Source organism: Ptychodera flava, chromosome 5, assembly GCF_041260155.1.
Source record: "Ptychodera flava strain L36383 chromosome 5, AS_Pfla_20210202, whole genome shotgun sequence".
Taxonomy (NCBI): domain Eukaryota; kingdom Metazoa; phylum Hemichordata; class Enteropneusta; family Ptychoderidae; genus Ptychodera; species Ptychodera flava.
Genome location: NC_091932.1, coordinates 40370483 through 40385333, shown reverse-complemented (window position 1 = coordinate 40385333; position 14851 = coordinate 40370483). Strand labels below are relative to the sequence as shown.

At 35.1% G+C, this 14851-nt stretch overlaps 2 protein-coding genes across 22 annotated transcripts in view; both read left to right on the top strand.

Moving 5' to 3' along the window:
- Positions 1–6246, top strand: part of LOC139133940 (myelin transcription factor 1-like) — a 72144-nt gene extending 65898 nt beyond the window's left edge. For all 21 annotated transcript variants that reach the window (XM_070700750.1, XM_070700751.1, XM_070700740.1 and 18 more), the window contains 4 exons: positions 378–545; positions 1732–1911; positions 2573–2727; positions 3603–6246. In XM_070700750.1, the coding sequence (XP_070556851.1) occupies positions 378–545; positions 1732–1911; positions 2573–2727; positions 3603–4006 (907 nt within the window). In that variant the 3' untranslated portion in view covers positions 4007–6246. The remainder of the gene's footprint in view (positions 1–377; positions 546–1731; positions 1912–2572; positions 2728–3602) is intronic.
- LOC139133942 (lethal(3)malignant brain tumor-like protein 4) overlaps positions 1–14851 on the top strand; it is a 229622-nt gene that overhangs the window by 136622 nt on the left and 78149 nt on the right. The gene's annotated exons all lie outside the window — the stretch shown is intronic.

Below are 14851 nucleotides of genomic sequence, written 5' to 3'. Positions count from 1 at the left end.
TCACAGTTTTATGAATGATTGGTTGTTAAGACAGATATGATTTGTATGTAATTGTCTTTAACTTGACAGCCTGAGGAGCCAGGAAACACAACTCATTTATGAAAGAAAAGTAAATAATGACAAATTATTAAAATTTTAATCCTTTTACCAAGAAGAACAATAATCAAGCGGTTACCATAGAAACAATGTTTGAGACAGGGTAGCCATATCTGTTAGAATAAAGCGCAGTATAAGAAAGTAAACACTGTTGTATGAGTATGTATATACATGTTAATTTGAAAGTTCGGTCATTTATGGTCATATGCGTGCTAGCTTTGTATGAAATTTATCCAAACACTTTGAAGGACTATAATCTGATTGAAAATTAATATTGACAGGTGTCCAACCCCTGGATGTGATGGATCGGGTCATGTGACTGGTAACTATTCCTCACATAGAAGTCTATCGGGATGTCCCAGAGCCAAGAAGGGAAAAGTTGCTACCTTGTCACCAAGGAAAGATGGTGAAAATACATCATTTTATGCTAAAGAGGAAGAAATTATCAAGTAAGAATTATGAAATATCATCCAATCATTTGGAATTAATGCTTTCAGTTCGTGTGGTTAGCATTCTTGTATGTATCAATGAATCATGTGCAGGGTGATTTTAAAGACTGGTATCAATGAATCATGTGCAGGGTGATTTCAAAGACTGGTATCAATGAATCATGTGCAGGGTGATTTCAAAGACTGGTATCAATGAATCATGTGCAGGGTGATTTCAAAGACTGGTATCAATGAATCATGTGCAGGGTGATTTCAAAGACTGGTATCAATGAATCATGTGCAGGGTGATTTCAAAGACTGGTATCAATGAATCATGTGCAGGGTGATTTCAAAGACTGGTATCAATGAATCATGTGCAGGGTGATTTCAAAGACTGGTATCAATGAATCATGTGCAGGGTGATTTCAAAGACTGGTATCAATGAATCATGTGCAGGGTGATTTCAAAGACTGGTATCAATGAATCATGTGCAGGGTGATTTCAAAGACTGGTATCAATGAATCATGTGCAGGGTGATTTCAAAGACTGGTATCAATGAATCATGTGCAGGGTGATTTCAAAGACTGGTATCAATGAATCATGTGCAGGGTGATTTCAAAGACTGGTGCCATGAATCATGTGCAGGGTGATTTCAAAGACTGGTATCAATGAATCATGTGCAGGGTGATTTCAAAGATTGGTATCAATGAATCATGTGCAGGGTGATTTCAAAGACTGGTATCAATGAATCATGTGCAGGGTGATTTCAAAGATTGGTTGACTGACTGCAAAAAGGAACATCTTTCAATATAACTGGTATGCTGACAATGTTTTGTCGTCTATGCTTTGTGTTTACTATGTTCTTTCCACGCTTGAGAATTACATTTTACTCTTTTGTCTCAATCTGTAAATTTTATTTTTCCAATCTCACAATTTCACACTTTACTCTGTATCACCAATGTGGAATTATATCCTAAAGTGACTCAAATTCAATAATGTTGTCAAATGTGTATGACATTCATGATAGTTGTTCCCGGCAGCATGTCATTTTACAATTAACATTGCTGCAAAAAATCACCAAGAAGAGAAATGGTATCATTTTCATACTTCTTGAATTGTTGGTTATCAAAATTCAATTAAAAGAGCCACTTTAGATCAACACAATCATATTTGAGTCATAATATAATCTTTTGTTGATGTATGACAGATGTCCAGTACCAGGCTGTGATGGGTCTGGTCATGTGACCGGCAAGTATGCATCTCATCGAAGTGCATCAGGATGTCCCCTAGCAACCAAGAGTGCAACAGTGTTGTTAAAATCACAGCATATTTCTTGCGACAACTCATCTGCGTCAGCGTGGAAGTCGATAAAAATGGATGGACTTACGTAAGTCTCATGTGATAGATACCCATATAATTCATATTTTACAATGCATTGAAAGTCTATTAATTCTGTGACTTAATGCCCATCTTCACACTAGTCTGATACAGATGTCACCATCCAAAATGCGTTTTCATATTCTATTTTAGTTTGAAAATGTGCGGAAATTTTGAATCCATCTTGTATCGTTGCATGTATCTCTGAGACTACACCACCAGCCATTTTAATGGGAATGGAGTGTGAAACTGTACAGCATACACTGATAATTTTACCTCTCATAATTCTCTCTCATAATTTTACTCTCATGTACCGGTACATGGTAGAAGAAATGCTAAAGACTACGAAAAACACTAAAGTTGATTATGTTCAATCCTTTTGCCCCTGCCTCCAAGTGTGATGGTCTGACTATACCTTTGAAAACACTAAAGATGTTACCAAATCAGGAAAAGTCCATAGAAATCAAAATTTAACCAAAAACAGCGAAATTATATAAAGCAGATGTTGTACTGAAGATTTCCACACATTTGTTGCACAAACACTCCTTGAAAATGTTGTGTTTAAAGGATATTAATGTTACAGTTCTTGGCTCATTACACAGAGTATTTCTTCATGAAAGTTCTGTTGTGTTTTGTATTTATTGAAATCTCTCATTCAATTCACCTTTCAGATGTCCAACACCAGGATGTGACGGCTCTGGTCATTCTAATGGTAGTTTTTTAACCCATCGCAGTCTTTCTGGATGTCCGCGAGCGACGACAGCCATGAAGAAAGCCAAACTCAATGGGGAAGAAATGAGTACCATCAGTTTGAAAGCTTTGAATGGTTTGTATTCAGCTATCTCTTTCCCAACCATCAAGTTTAAATGTTCTTGCTTTACACAGGAGTGAGCAAATCTATTTTGGATCCACTTGCCCCTAGGCTGGTTGCTCAAAAAAACTACAAGCCCTCTCAGAATCCAGCAGCCCAGTGGTCAACACAGTTGTAAATTCTGTTCAACTTATAACCATTATCAGAAAATGTTGTATGTTTGAAATATTCACTATTATGCTGTGGATTATCTAGCTATGACAATGCAATCTGTGGAAGAACACTCTGAAGGACTTCTTTCACAATTATCCAAATTCACTAGTCTACTAGGCTAGTAGATGCTAAAAATTTCTGGCCTGGATAGAAGGACTGCTAGCCAATGAGGTTGGGCTGGTGGATCTGCTCACCCCTAGTTACACTACTTGGTGTAGTTGTGCTGAAGTTAGGGAAAATGTGATTTGTTTAGGAATGCTGGGAAGATTTGCATTGTCATACCTAGATAATCCACAGCATAATAGTGAATATCCCGAAGAAATTCTTTTGTCAAACAATGGCAATCTTAGCAAAAGACTCTAAAACCCAGCTACATTTACTAGTGTGTTTCAGTACACAGAAACATAGTTTAAATTCATCATAAATTCTGAGTCTTCAAACAGCCAGCTTACAGTACATCATCTCTTTTGATGATTATGTTTTGGATGTAGACAGTCTGTAATACATCTGGCTTTCAAATCTGAGTTTATCAGAATTCTGCCGTCAATTCTTAAACATATTAGTTACTACACCTTACTTGCCAGGAGAGTATGTACCTATTTGCATCATTCTCACCACTTGTAAAGATATGCTGTATTTTCCATTGCTGATTGACAGATATTGTTATTGATTGACAGGTATTGAGAATGATGAAGACATCAAAACCCTTGAACAGGAGATAGATGAGCTTCATCAGAACAATTCACAGATGGAATCCCAGATGATCAAACTACGCACGCAAATCACCAGCATGGAAAACCAACTACGATTCTCCGAGAAGGAAACGACGACCATCGAAGACAAAACGTCGACGTTAGATACTTACTTCAACAACTTGAAGAGAAATGTGATGACACATCTGTCTGATGTGACAATACCGACTACGCTTGAAACACCAACAGAGGAAAACTTTGACAGCTATATAGCTACTTTGAAGAGTTTGTGTTTAGACAATTATTCTGCAGAAAATAGTGCCCTGTTCAGTGCAGTGAAACTGGCTTTGTCAGATATTTCTGTTCCACCGCATCTTGTGACTCCCTAGGTTCATGGTCACCAGTACCCTTTAAGTTTGTAGAGTTAATTAGTATGGCTGTATCATAATCCTTAAATGAAGTCGTCTGACATCTTGCAATCTGTCTTAGTATAGTATCATGACAAAGATGAAAATCATGCAACTATTAGCATCGCTGTGCTGTCGTCATCTCGTTTCTGTTCCAATCAGATCTGTTTCTTTTCACTGAAAAGAATCAGAGAGAATGCACAAATTAGCATCTTGATGCTGTGACCAACTGGTCACTGTTCCAATCAGATCTCTTTCTTTTTCACTGAGAAAAACCAGAGAGAAGTAAAACATTCTTAAAAATTTGTCTGTCATGTGCTTTTGTCTTGTCATAATGAGAAAATTCGAAATTTCAGTAATGTTTTGCATATTTGCCATTTCTTCCTGTTCATTATGTATTGTCATTCTGATATGCGTTGTCAAACAGTGCTTGTATTACGGTATCATTTTGCCTTCAATCTCCAATGAAAGTAGTTTTAAAACAGCAGTAGAATTTAGTTTAGCACAGAAACTCATAACAGAGCACAACTTTTATCTGATAACAGATGTTTAGTTACTGTAGCATTATCATCTAAACAAGCTGTGTTGTTAGTATTTGCATGTTAGGCATTGTATACACCTGTTTAACTATCAAATTGATGATGCAATAGGTGGTTGCTTTCATGGTTTACTGGTGAACCTTAATTTCTTCAATATTAGCCAATCAGACTTTGATTTGGTTTTGTTTGTTAGTAATTTCTCATCTCTGTGTATAGTTCATTAGTGTATGGCTCACTACTTTACAAAATATTCATTGTTAAATATGGGACCAGTGCAAAGAAGACAAATTCACTGCCGTTCAAGATAATAAGAAAAAAATACATAAACAAATAAAAAGGTAAAAATTTCTTAAAAGAAGAAAAAAACAGAGATATAGGAAAGATGTTTTGTTTTTATCATTCTGGAGGCGTAGACTAAAATGAATCCAAATTAGGTCAATATTGATAGATTGTCAAGACTGTTTTCTGTACAAATTGTTTTGTAGCTTGCAGATTTTTGGGTTTTTGTCATGGAAATACAGAATATTGCATTGTGTGTCAGTAGATAATGACTGTTCTTTACACCCCTATGAGCTATTTGGTACAGGCCAAATTTTTTTCTTTTATTTTTACATTGGCATATTCAATTGGAAAATTATGTGAATGCCACAATTCAAGTCAGTACATTAAGACTTATTTAACAAACTCCCAATTTATTTCTTTTAAGCTGTCATTTGCCATGACCATTGAAGTAGTTGTGGCACAAACTATTTCAAAACAGGGGTGCAATCTAAGATGTGAATGTTCTTATTTGATATGAGAATATACTGGTCAACCTATATGCAGAGTATTTAAATTATTATATGGTTTGTTATAGACTTTATAAGTTATTTTGTACAGGGATATATATTACCTACTCTGTGTTCTTATTTATTATGTTCATCCCTATGTAGATGTAGTATTTTGAAAGAAATTAAACAATGCATAAAGTATAATCATTAAAATTTCCCAAATTGTGTGAATATTTTCTTCAACAAGCAAAACAAATGTCACAGAAATAAGATTTTTGGGTCCAGGTTTTGAATTTTACTGTGTGAAAGTATCCTTTATCTTTGTGTTTTACTTCCAGCCTATTAAAGGTATACAGTCACCTGTAATCTAAATATGCCCATATATGGTCAAAGGGGTGTTCCTTGGTATTCAAAATGCCCATGTGAGGGCGCTGTTTTTTTAAAAGCGGCCACCCGCTTAAAATCTGATTGGTTAGATTTTCTCTTTCCATGGCAACTGTAGCAAAATTGGAACAGGTGACAGTATACCTTTAACATCTCAGTTTTAGAGCTGTCATATCATCCAAGTTGAGGTGTTAGTGGATGGCTGACCTTTGACAAAGTTCCTAGTGCCCACCGAGACACCTCAGAAATCCCAACATGGTTTATGAACTTTCACTTGTTGTCTCACCTTGAATTGGTCACCTAATTTTCATGGGAAAGCTGCCAATATCGACCCATTGTTGCAGTGTTTTTATTTGTAATATTCCAGTGAGATTTACATCTTTTGTTGACCTGGTGTATATTTTTGTTGTTGACCCATTTATTTCTAATGTCGAATTGAAATGTACATCTTTCTTGACAGGTGTATATTTTTTATTGTTGACCCATTTATTTCCAATGTTGAAGTGAAATATACATCATGTGTTGACCAGGTGTATATTTTTATTTTTGACCCATTGATTCCCAATGTTGAGGTGAAATGTACATCATTTTGCTTTTGTCCAGGGATATATTTTTATTGTTGACCCAAAGATACATTTGTTAATGATTAACCTAAGGACTCAGCTGCTTTATTGTTGATTTGATAAGGAGACATGACAACTATTGCCCTCGTTATGGTAGTAAGTGTTAGTTTGAAAATTATTCAGTATGGCTGTCAGTACTTTATCAGTACCCACAATTGAGTGCTCTAGTTCAAAAATCAAACTTACAGGTCTGGTTTCCTTGTGTAGAATTTTCCATGTGTGAATCTCAGCATATTTTGTGCGCATTATTGTCGCAAAGATTTTTATTTTAAGCTGTCTAAGTTAATACAACTGTTTACTTTGACAAGTTCAACATCTGAAATATCCCATGAAAACAGTTTATTATACTGAGCATACATCCTATAGATAGCTTCTGTCTATTGGTTAAAAGTTCCGCTAACTTTTAAACTACTGTTTTTGATTCCAAGGTATTCATTCAAAAATTTTATCGCCCTTCTTTCTAAAATAATATTAGAACAGTTTGTTGATTCTGAACAAGTCTATGCCAAATAGCGGGGCTGTGTGAGAAATGTTGATTTCACTTGTCATTGCATATAGAGTTTTAGCCATGGATTGTGTAGTCCTGTATGAATGGTTCGGCTTTGTAAATTGATTTTGTGCAATATTTTTCTTGATTCAGGTATAGTCTTGTTAAAAATACAGCCAGTAAGGCTTTTTTGCTTGGTTGACTTCCCATGATTGTGTTTGCTGTCTGCTAGCATCCCCAATGCATGTGGCGTAAGTTCTTGGAAAATGAGGCATAATGGCAGAGGGCATTAGTTGAAACAAGTGGCTGATCACATTTCATTTATCTTTGACATGAAATTTACAAGCAATGATGATTTGTCAGTAGATTGTAAAAACTGATCAAAATTTGCTTGAATGTTGTGAAAATAATTTGTTTTCATGGGTGATTGACTAGAGATTGACCTTTGACCTGCATGAACTTTTCATGTCAAAAACACAGTGATTCATGGGAAATTGCCAAGCTGTGTGTACTCATGAATTTAATTTCTGTACTTCTTAAAAATTTGATACAACTCTCCTTTGAGTTTGACATCATGGATCACAGAATCAATAGCAGCGATAAGTTGCATTTTGTTCTGTAATAGCTGTTGACACTTTTGACCAAAGAGGCTTTTCACCTCATCAAGCTATTCATTCTATTCACTTGTGTCACTTTTTAAAGATTCTAATTGTCAGAACTCTTGACATTGATAGCAAACTTTTTAAATTTCATGTCCCCTGTCTGTCATGAAGTCACTTCCAGAAAAATGATTGTACAGTTCCAATTTTTCTGCTATCAATCAAAACAAGATATATGATTATACTACAGCCCAGGTAACTGTAACTTGGGGTAATTGCAGTCAGTGTTTGTAGTTCCCATTTGACCCATGCATTCATAGCAGTGGAAGGTTATTGGTGATATGTACTCCTGAAAGCATGTTGAATCACCGGGTGTCTAGCTTGTCAATACGTCTTGTAAGTTGTAGATTTATATCCAATTGGGTTTATTATAAGGCTGATTGTAATGACGTCAGAGTTCATTGTCAATATGCACAAATAAATATTTGTCTGAAAATTTGGACAGGATGTTTGGAAGTTAATCATACAGGAATTGTGAAAACGGTTCTTTGGTACCATCAATGTTGTGAATGAAACTCTAAAAATTATATGCCAAAGGATATGAGAAGTTTGTCAGAATTTCTGTCGAAAGCAGCTAATGTGGCACCTATGTTGCTACTGCATTGAGAAACCTGCAATCATGATCTGCACCATTACTACCAGCTCATGTCTGATTATGAATATATAAATCCTGCAATAATACTTTTAAGTCGGTGTATTCAGTTTGTGTTGACAAACCAAATACAAGGTATTTAAACATGTTAGAGAGGAGACAGACAGCCTAAATATACAGAATGATGTAACTGAAAAATTGTCAAAAATTACAATCACTAGGTCTTCAGATATTGCAGGTTTCTGTAACAATAATGTTTAAATTATTCTTGTACAAAGTCTACCTGTGTACAAGACATATACATCACAATTAAATTATATATTTGTGTATCTTCAGCAATTGCAATTGCCAAGTTCAGTTGTCTTGTTGGTTTTAGCAGATATTCTAATGCAATGCCTAGCAGTTTTTCACCAAAAGTAGATTCAATTATTCAATTCAAATGCCATAGTTGAATATTCTGATCGTTTCTCTATTCAAAAAACACACTCATTTCAAAAACACAAGTCGAAAGTTTGAATGTGAAATCATCGTGAACTTGAATAATCTGCCAAACAGAAAAAATTTAGGTATCCTTGAGCCATTTATGTCTTGTCTGTCGTGTGTTATCATTTCTAGATCAGCTTTGTGTGAATGAAATAAATTCTAAAAATACCATCACAATTGTTTCCTTGCAAAGGAGTAACTTTGTTTTCATGAAGAAAATTTTTGGTCGATGTGAAATTAACTAGTCATTTTGAATTTTGCAACTTGAGTAAAAATATGATGTAGACATGCAGAGAACAAACTTGGAATTTTATGATTTTGTTTCAATGAGCAGTTTTTTGAATAAATGAAAGCTTGTTGGTGAACCAAATATTAATCTCACAACAAAAGATCACATATATATAATCATGATCACACTGCAAGATGTGCCAGAAGAAGACGTAAGACTGTAATTTTAGAGAGTTTCAACTTTTCCCAAAGACCTTCATTTGAACTTGATTTTGTAAATTTTTATTCAGAGATAATACAAAGTTCCTAACAATTATTTTGAAAATTTGCATTTTATATGAAAGAAAGGATTTGTGCATATGAAATGTTTCTGGAAGTGACCTATGTGAACAGTGCCCCTGCTAAGAAATAAGCAACCGAGTTACAAATTAGGAAACATCAGATCCTTGTGTCAGATTACATGTGTAATCTCTCAATGGTCTTTTGAAATTTTAATTGTATTTTCATTGCGTCTTGTTTTTGTGTTCAGAATTAGAAAAGTAGTGCTTTTATTGGTTTGATACAGACAGAAAGTGTTCTCATTGACAAGACAAGATGACATTTAGATGGCACCAAACCTAATATAATTAACCTGGCATCAAGTGTATTAAAGGTTTACAGTCACCTGTAATCTAAATATGCCCATATATGGTCAAAGGGGCATTCCTTGGTATTCAAAATGCCCATGTGAGGGTGCTGTTTTTAAAAAGCGGCCGCCCGCTTAAAATCTGTGATTGGTTAGATTTTCTCTTTCCATGGTAACTGTGGCAAAATTGGAACAGGTGACAGTATACCTTTAAAGTGCGAAGGATGCATATAATTTTCTTTATTTCAGACTTAATGGGACTTCTAGGTCAACATATACAGATAATGATGCAATATACTGAAATCTTTAAATGTGCTTTGAGTCTTTTTAATTAAAACAATGCCAGGACCATATTTGAATTAAGAAATGCATCCAATCACAGATGAACAGCACTGTGTGAAGATACAAATTCCATATTCTGAAATCCAAAATGTCACGATGTGATTAAACTGAAGATCCCTCAGTAGCCATGTACCATTGTCTATTGTTATGGCCACAAATGTTTGAGTTTTAATGGCTCTACTGAAGTGCATTGAAGACTTTCTGTTTGTGATCAGTAACCATGGTTTCATAGCTGTCAACTTCAAATCATCTCTGCAATCTGTAAAACCGTACAAATGCTCTCGCTTTTTAAAATTATTTTACTGCTCAGGAACAGGCTGTTTTAATTTATCGTAATTGTAGTTTTTGTCAACTTAGTTCATCAACGATGGACCAAGTTAAACTGGAAAATGGAATTCAAAGATTTGCAATGCTGAGATATTTATTATACGATTCAATGATTCGGTGTCAACAAGCATTTCTTGATCTGCATCATGTGTTTGCATGTGTCAACTTAATAAATGTCCATATTTGATTTATGCCTGTATGTGTCGATGTGTCGTGTCATTTATGATCTGGTAACAGTTTAGTCAAAAAGAACACCGCAAATGTATGAAATGCGCCTGTATGGTTATCTCTGTTAAAAGATATGCCCAAGAAATTGGAGTGATTTAGGGAGCATAGGAAATAAGACAATATTTCAATTATGCACGAGGCCATAATTGCACTAGGAAAATTTTGAATTACAGTAGTATCCAGTATTTCCTGTAAGAATTTTCACACAATGATGCGGTTATGTTTCCAACTGTTTGATGTGTTATTTTCATGAAATATGCAAATCACGTCATTTCTGTGTCCTTTGTTCTGTAACATGTTTGATGAGGCCTCTAATACAGCTGTGCATCGTTCTTTTTCCTCAATTAAAAATTAAATGCATGCAGGAATATCTTTGCATGTTGACAAGTGATGCACAAAGCAGCGTATAGTTACCATGCGTTCAATGATCTAAGAAGTGGATGAGGAAATATGTTATAAATCATTGAGAAAAGTACAGGAAGGTGAAAACTAAAGGCTGGGGAAAAAAAATCATTTTCAGATTGAATGTTATCAGTCTAGTTTCAAGGCCCTAGGAAAAGACTATAAAGTATTAAAGTATTCAATTTTAATGAAGAATTATGAATTTGTTGCACCAATATTCCTTTTCCAAGTCCAGGGCAATGCCAGACTGATAGAGAATATGATTGTCTACAGTGTCATAAATATTTAAAATTGAAAATTGCTGTCATTCAGACAACCAAACATTTTCATAGTAAACCTGTCTCTTTCTTTTTCCTGAATAAAAGCTGATCTTTTTATCACTTTTTCATTTCTACTTTTGTTTTCAAAGTGAGTTTCGAAGTCATTCTATTCCAAAATAGATATGTTACTAATAATACTTTCAGAAAGAATCTCTTCCTTGGCTGATTTTCTGTACCTTCCCCTCTCTTAGGATAAATATTGTCTTTGCATGGTACAGCAAAATATCTTGAGCCCCACAGCTCACCCTGTCCTGATCTCCACAGTTAAGAGGCAGAATCACCAAGTTTGTCACAGGATGTGGTCTGATCATGTGACCTGATGCGGTCTGGTCATATGTAAACAGTGATCATGTGACCACATTGTGAACATTTATCATTCTATTTACTGCTTGTCTCATTTAGTTTCCTTTGAGTCATGACATCACGCAAGAAAACACATTTATCTTACCATGATACATTGCATTTTGATGAGAATTATAATACCTGACAGAGGGCTTTATACATATGTATATGTGAAGCTGTGCTTAGGAAGCCGTCATTATTTATGGCCTGGGGGGTCGGAGGAATCTGAGTGGGGTCACTCAAAAAATCAAAATCTACAAGGGGGGTTGCTCAAAAGTGGAGAACAAGAAGGGGGGGCTACTCAATTTTGTTGATATGTACTGAAGCATTTAGTGAAGTTATGAATTAATACTGTAACAACAATAATAGTAAAGAACAGCAATGTATGCTTAAGATATGTATGTTCATACCCGGTATATGCACACACACACACACACACACACACACACACACAATTTATATATGATATTTATATATGATATATATATATATATATATATATATATATATATATATATATATATATATATATATATATATATATATATATATATATATATATATATATTATTATTAATCATTATTTAAACTCGATAACTCCATAGGTGAAACACCTCTTTTCGTGGAGGTCGAATAGACAAAAGAAAGTCATAAAACACTTTACAGCACAAACATGAAAACACAAAAACACACAAGAACAAATAGATATAAAAAACTACGAAAAGGCATCAGACAAGTAAGTATTATACAAAAAGTTGTTACAAGATTTCTTAAAACTAGTCAGTGACTCAGAGTCCCTTATTGATTTGGGGAGATTGTTATATTCATCCACACCCGCAACTGACAAGGTGTTCTGATAGAGAAGTGTACGTGCCTTGGGAACTTTAAGGAGATTCTGATTGGAAGAACGAAGTGATCTAGAAGGGATGTAATTATTGAACAAACTGGTTATGTAGTCGGGGGTTAGATTGTGAGTTGCTCTGTAAATTTGGGCCATACGGTTACAACGGAGTTTCAAGTTAATGGGCAGCCAATGAAGCTGAGTATACATTTGAAAAGTGGAAAGAGGCGGAACAATGTCAAGAATAAGTCTCATTGCACGTCTCTGTAGACGCTCCAATTCATAGATATTGCTACTGGAAGTAAAGCTCCAAACATTAGAACAGTAATTGATGTGTGGTGAGATGAAACAGTAATAAAATAGCTTGTGTGAGAGGAGACTGAGGAAGAAATTTTTTGATGCGTGCCAAAAGAAACAAATTGGAATTGATTTTGCTTTCAATGGTTGAAATGTGTTCACACCAGTCCAGATTATTAGAAATAGTGACCCCCAGCAACCTCTCTGATGAGACGCGGTCAATAGTTTTACCAGCCAAAGTGAGGTTGAAGTTTTCATTGTTAATGTGCCGTCTCTTCTGAGAAGATGTGATAATCATTGATTTTGTCTTACTGGGATTGATACAAAGTTTGTTAGTAAGACACCAATTTTCAACTATTTTTAGATCAGCATTCAGGTAAGTAGAAATGGTGTTTAAGGACTTGTGTGAAACATGAAGTGTTGTGTCGTCTGCAAAGGAAGTACAGGATGAATTTTCAAGGTGAAGGGGCAAATCGTTAACATAAATAATAAAGAGTAATGGCCCCAGTATGGAACCTTGCGGCACACCGACCCTGACATCAATAACATCTGAGTTTTACGATTAAATTGCACAAATTGTTTACGTGTAAATAAGTATGATTTAAAAAAAGACAGGGTATGATCAGAACACCCGTAGGTTTTTAGTTTGGACAACAAGATTGTGTGGTCAACGAGATCAAACGCTTTGCTCAGGTCTAAAAATGCTGAGCCAACGATGTTTCCACAATCGATTTCTTTAGTCCATGAGTTGACCAGACCAACAAGAGTACTTTCACAAGAATGTTTGGCACGAAATCCAGATTGATTAGAAAAGAAGAAGAGATTGTGTGTTTCCATGAAATTTACAAGGTGATTGTGAACATGGCGCTCGAGGAGTTTGGAAAGTACAGGAAGTACACTTATTGGCCTGTAGTTACCAGTTCGTCTAGTGGACCTTTTTTATGGATTGGACTAACACGAGCCATATATATATATATATATATATATATATATATATATATATATATATATATATATATATATATATATATCTATATATATATATATATATATATATATATATATCATAATACAGGTGGTTTCAAGTAGAAACTAAAATCTCATCACACTATGTGTTTCATGTTCTTGTGATCTTCAGACGAGAATGATTAGCTATTCGACGTGGCAAGCCTTGTGTTAGAGACTAGTACTGAGTACATTTTTCAGTATTTCCTGATTAAAGATTGATATACTTGCCTGATCATTAATGAAAACGTCTACTTTCTATATTCTACATTGTATAGGTTACCGATAGGGGAAAATATGTAAAGCAAGCTAATTCTGATTCTATAAAGTTTAAAACCAGTGGAATGCCTCGACAACAAACCCATCTTTTATTGCAGGAAAATAATAATAAATAATAAATGTGAATAAATGTATGTCTGTCGCTATTTTTTCGTTTTCAAAAATGTAATCTTCATTGAAATCAGTGAACTGGAATATAAGTTTTGGAATACTGTCTCAGATTTCTGTTCCTTTGAGTTTTTTTAACGAAAAAAATCTGAAAAAATACTCCCCAGGTGCCATCGAATAACACCATTTTAATCTCTATTTTTCAAAAGCTCCAACGGCAGGAGTGGGGACACCCCCCTCTTGACCCCCCCTGACCGCTTGCGCGGCCACTTGTGTTTCTTTCTCACCACGTCTTCACCCTCTTGTAAAAAACCTACGGAGAACACTGCATGTCATCAGAGCACTGGATACAGACCTGTAGATCAGCCCCTGTCACAGCAATGGGACCTCTTTCTGACACAGACCTGTACCAAGGGTTTAATCAGGGTCTGTACAGCGCCTGTCGCAGCAGCAATCCATTTTACTGTATAGATATTTAACTTTCCCAATTTTTTTTTTTTTTTTTTTTGGGGGGGGGTTCACTCAAAATTTCTGTAGCAGAGAGGGGGTTACTCAAACACGTCATGGTTGGCAGAGGGGGTACTCGAAATTTTGGAGTTTCGAAAGCAATTCCTCCGACCCCCCAGGCCGTAAATAATGACGGCTCCCTCAAGGGGGCTGTTCAGTTCTGTAGCTGGAGGGGGGCTAGCAAAGTCTTTGCACACATTTGTCAACATTGTAGAACCCCTCTCTTGACGACCCTTCTTCAAAGATTCTGAAAATTTGATGACCGACAATAAATGTATTTTAACAAAATTTAGTAGGTATAGATACTGCCTAATTTTTTATAAGAAAGTTGTTGATAATGAAACTTCAAATAAGTATAGTATAATAAATGCATTACCTTAAATAGATCTTCTTTTGATACAGATCCACCATGTAGTAAAAATCATGCGTCAAGTATATT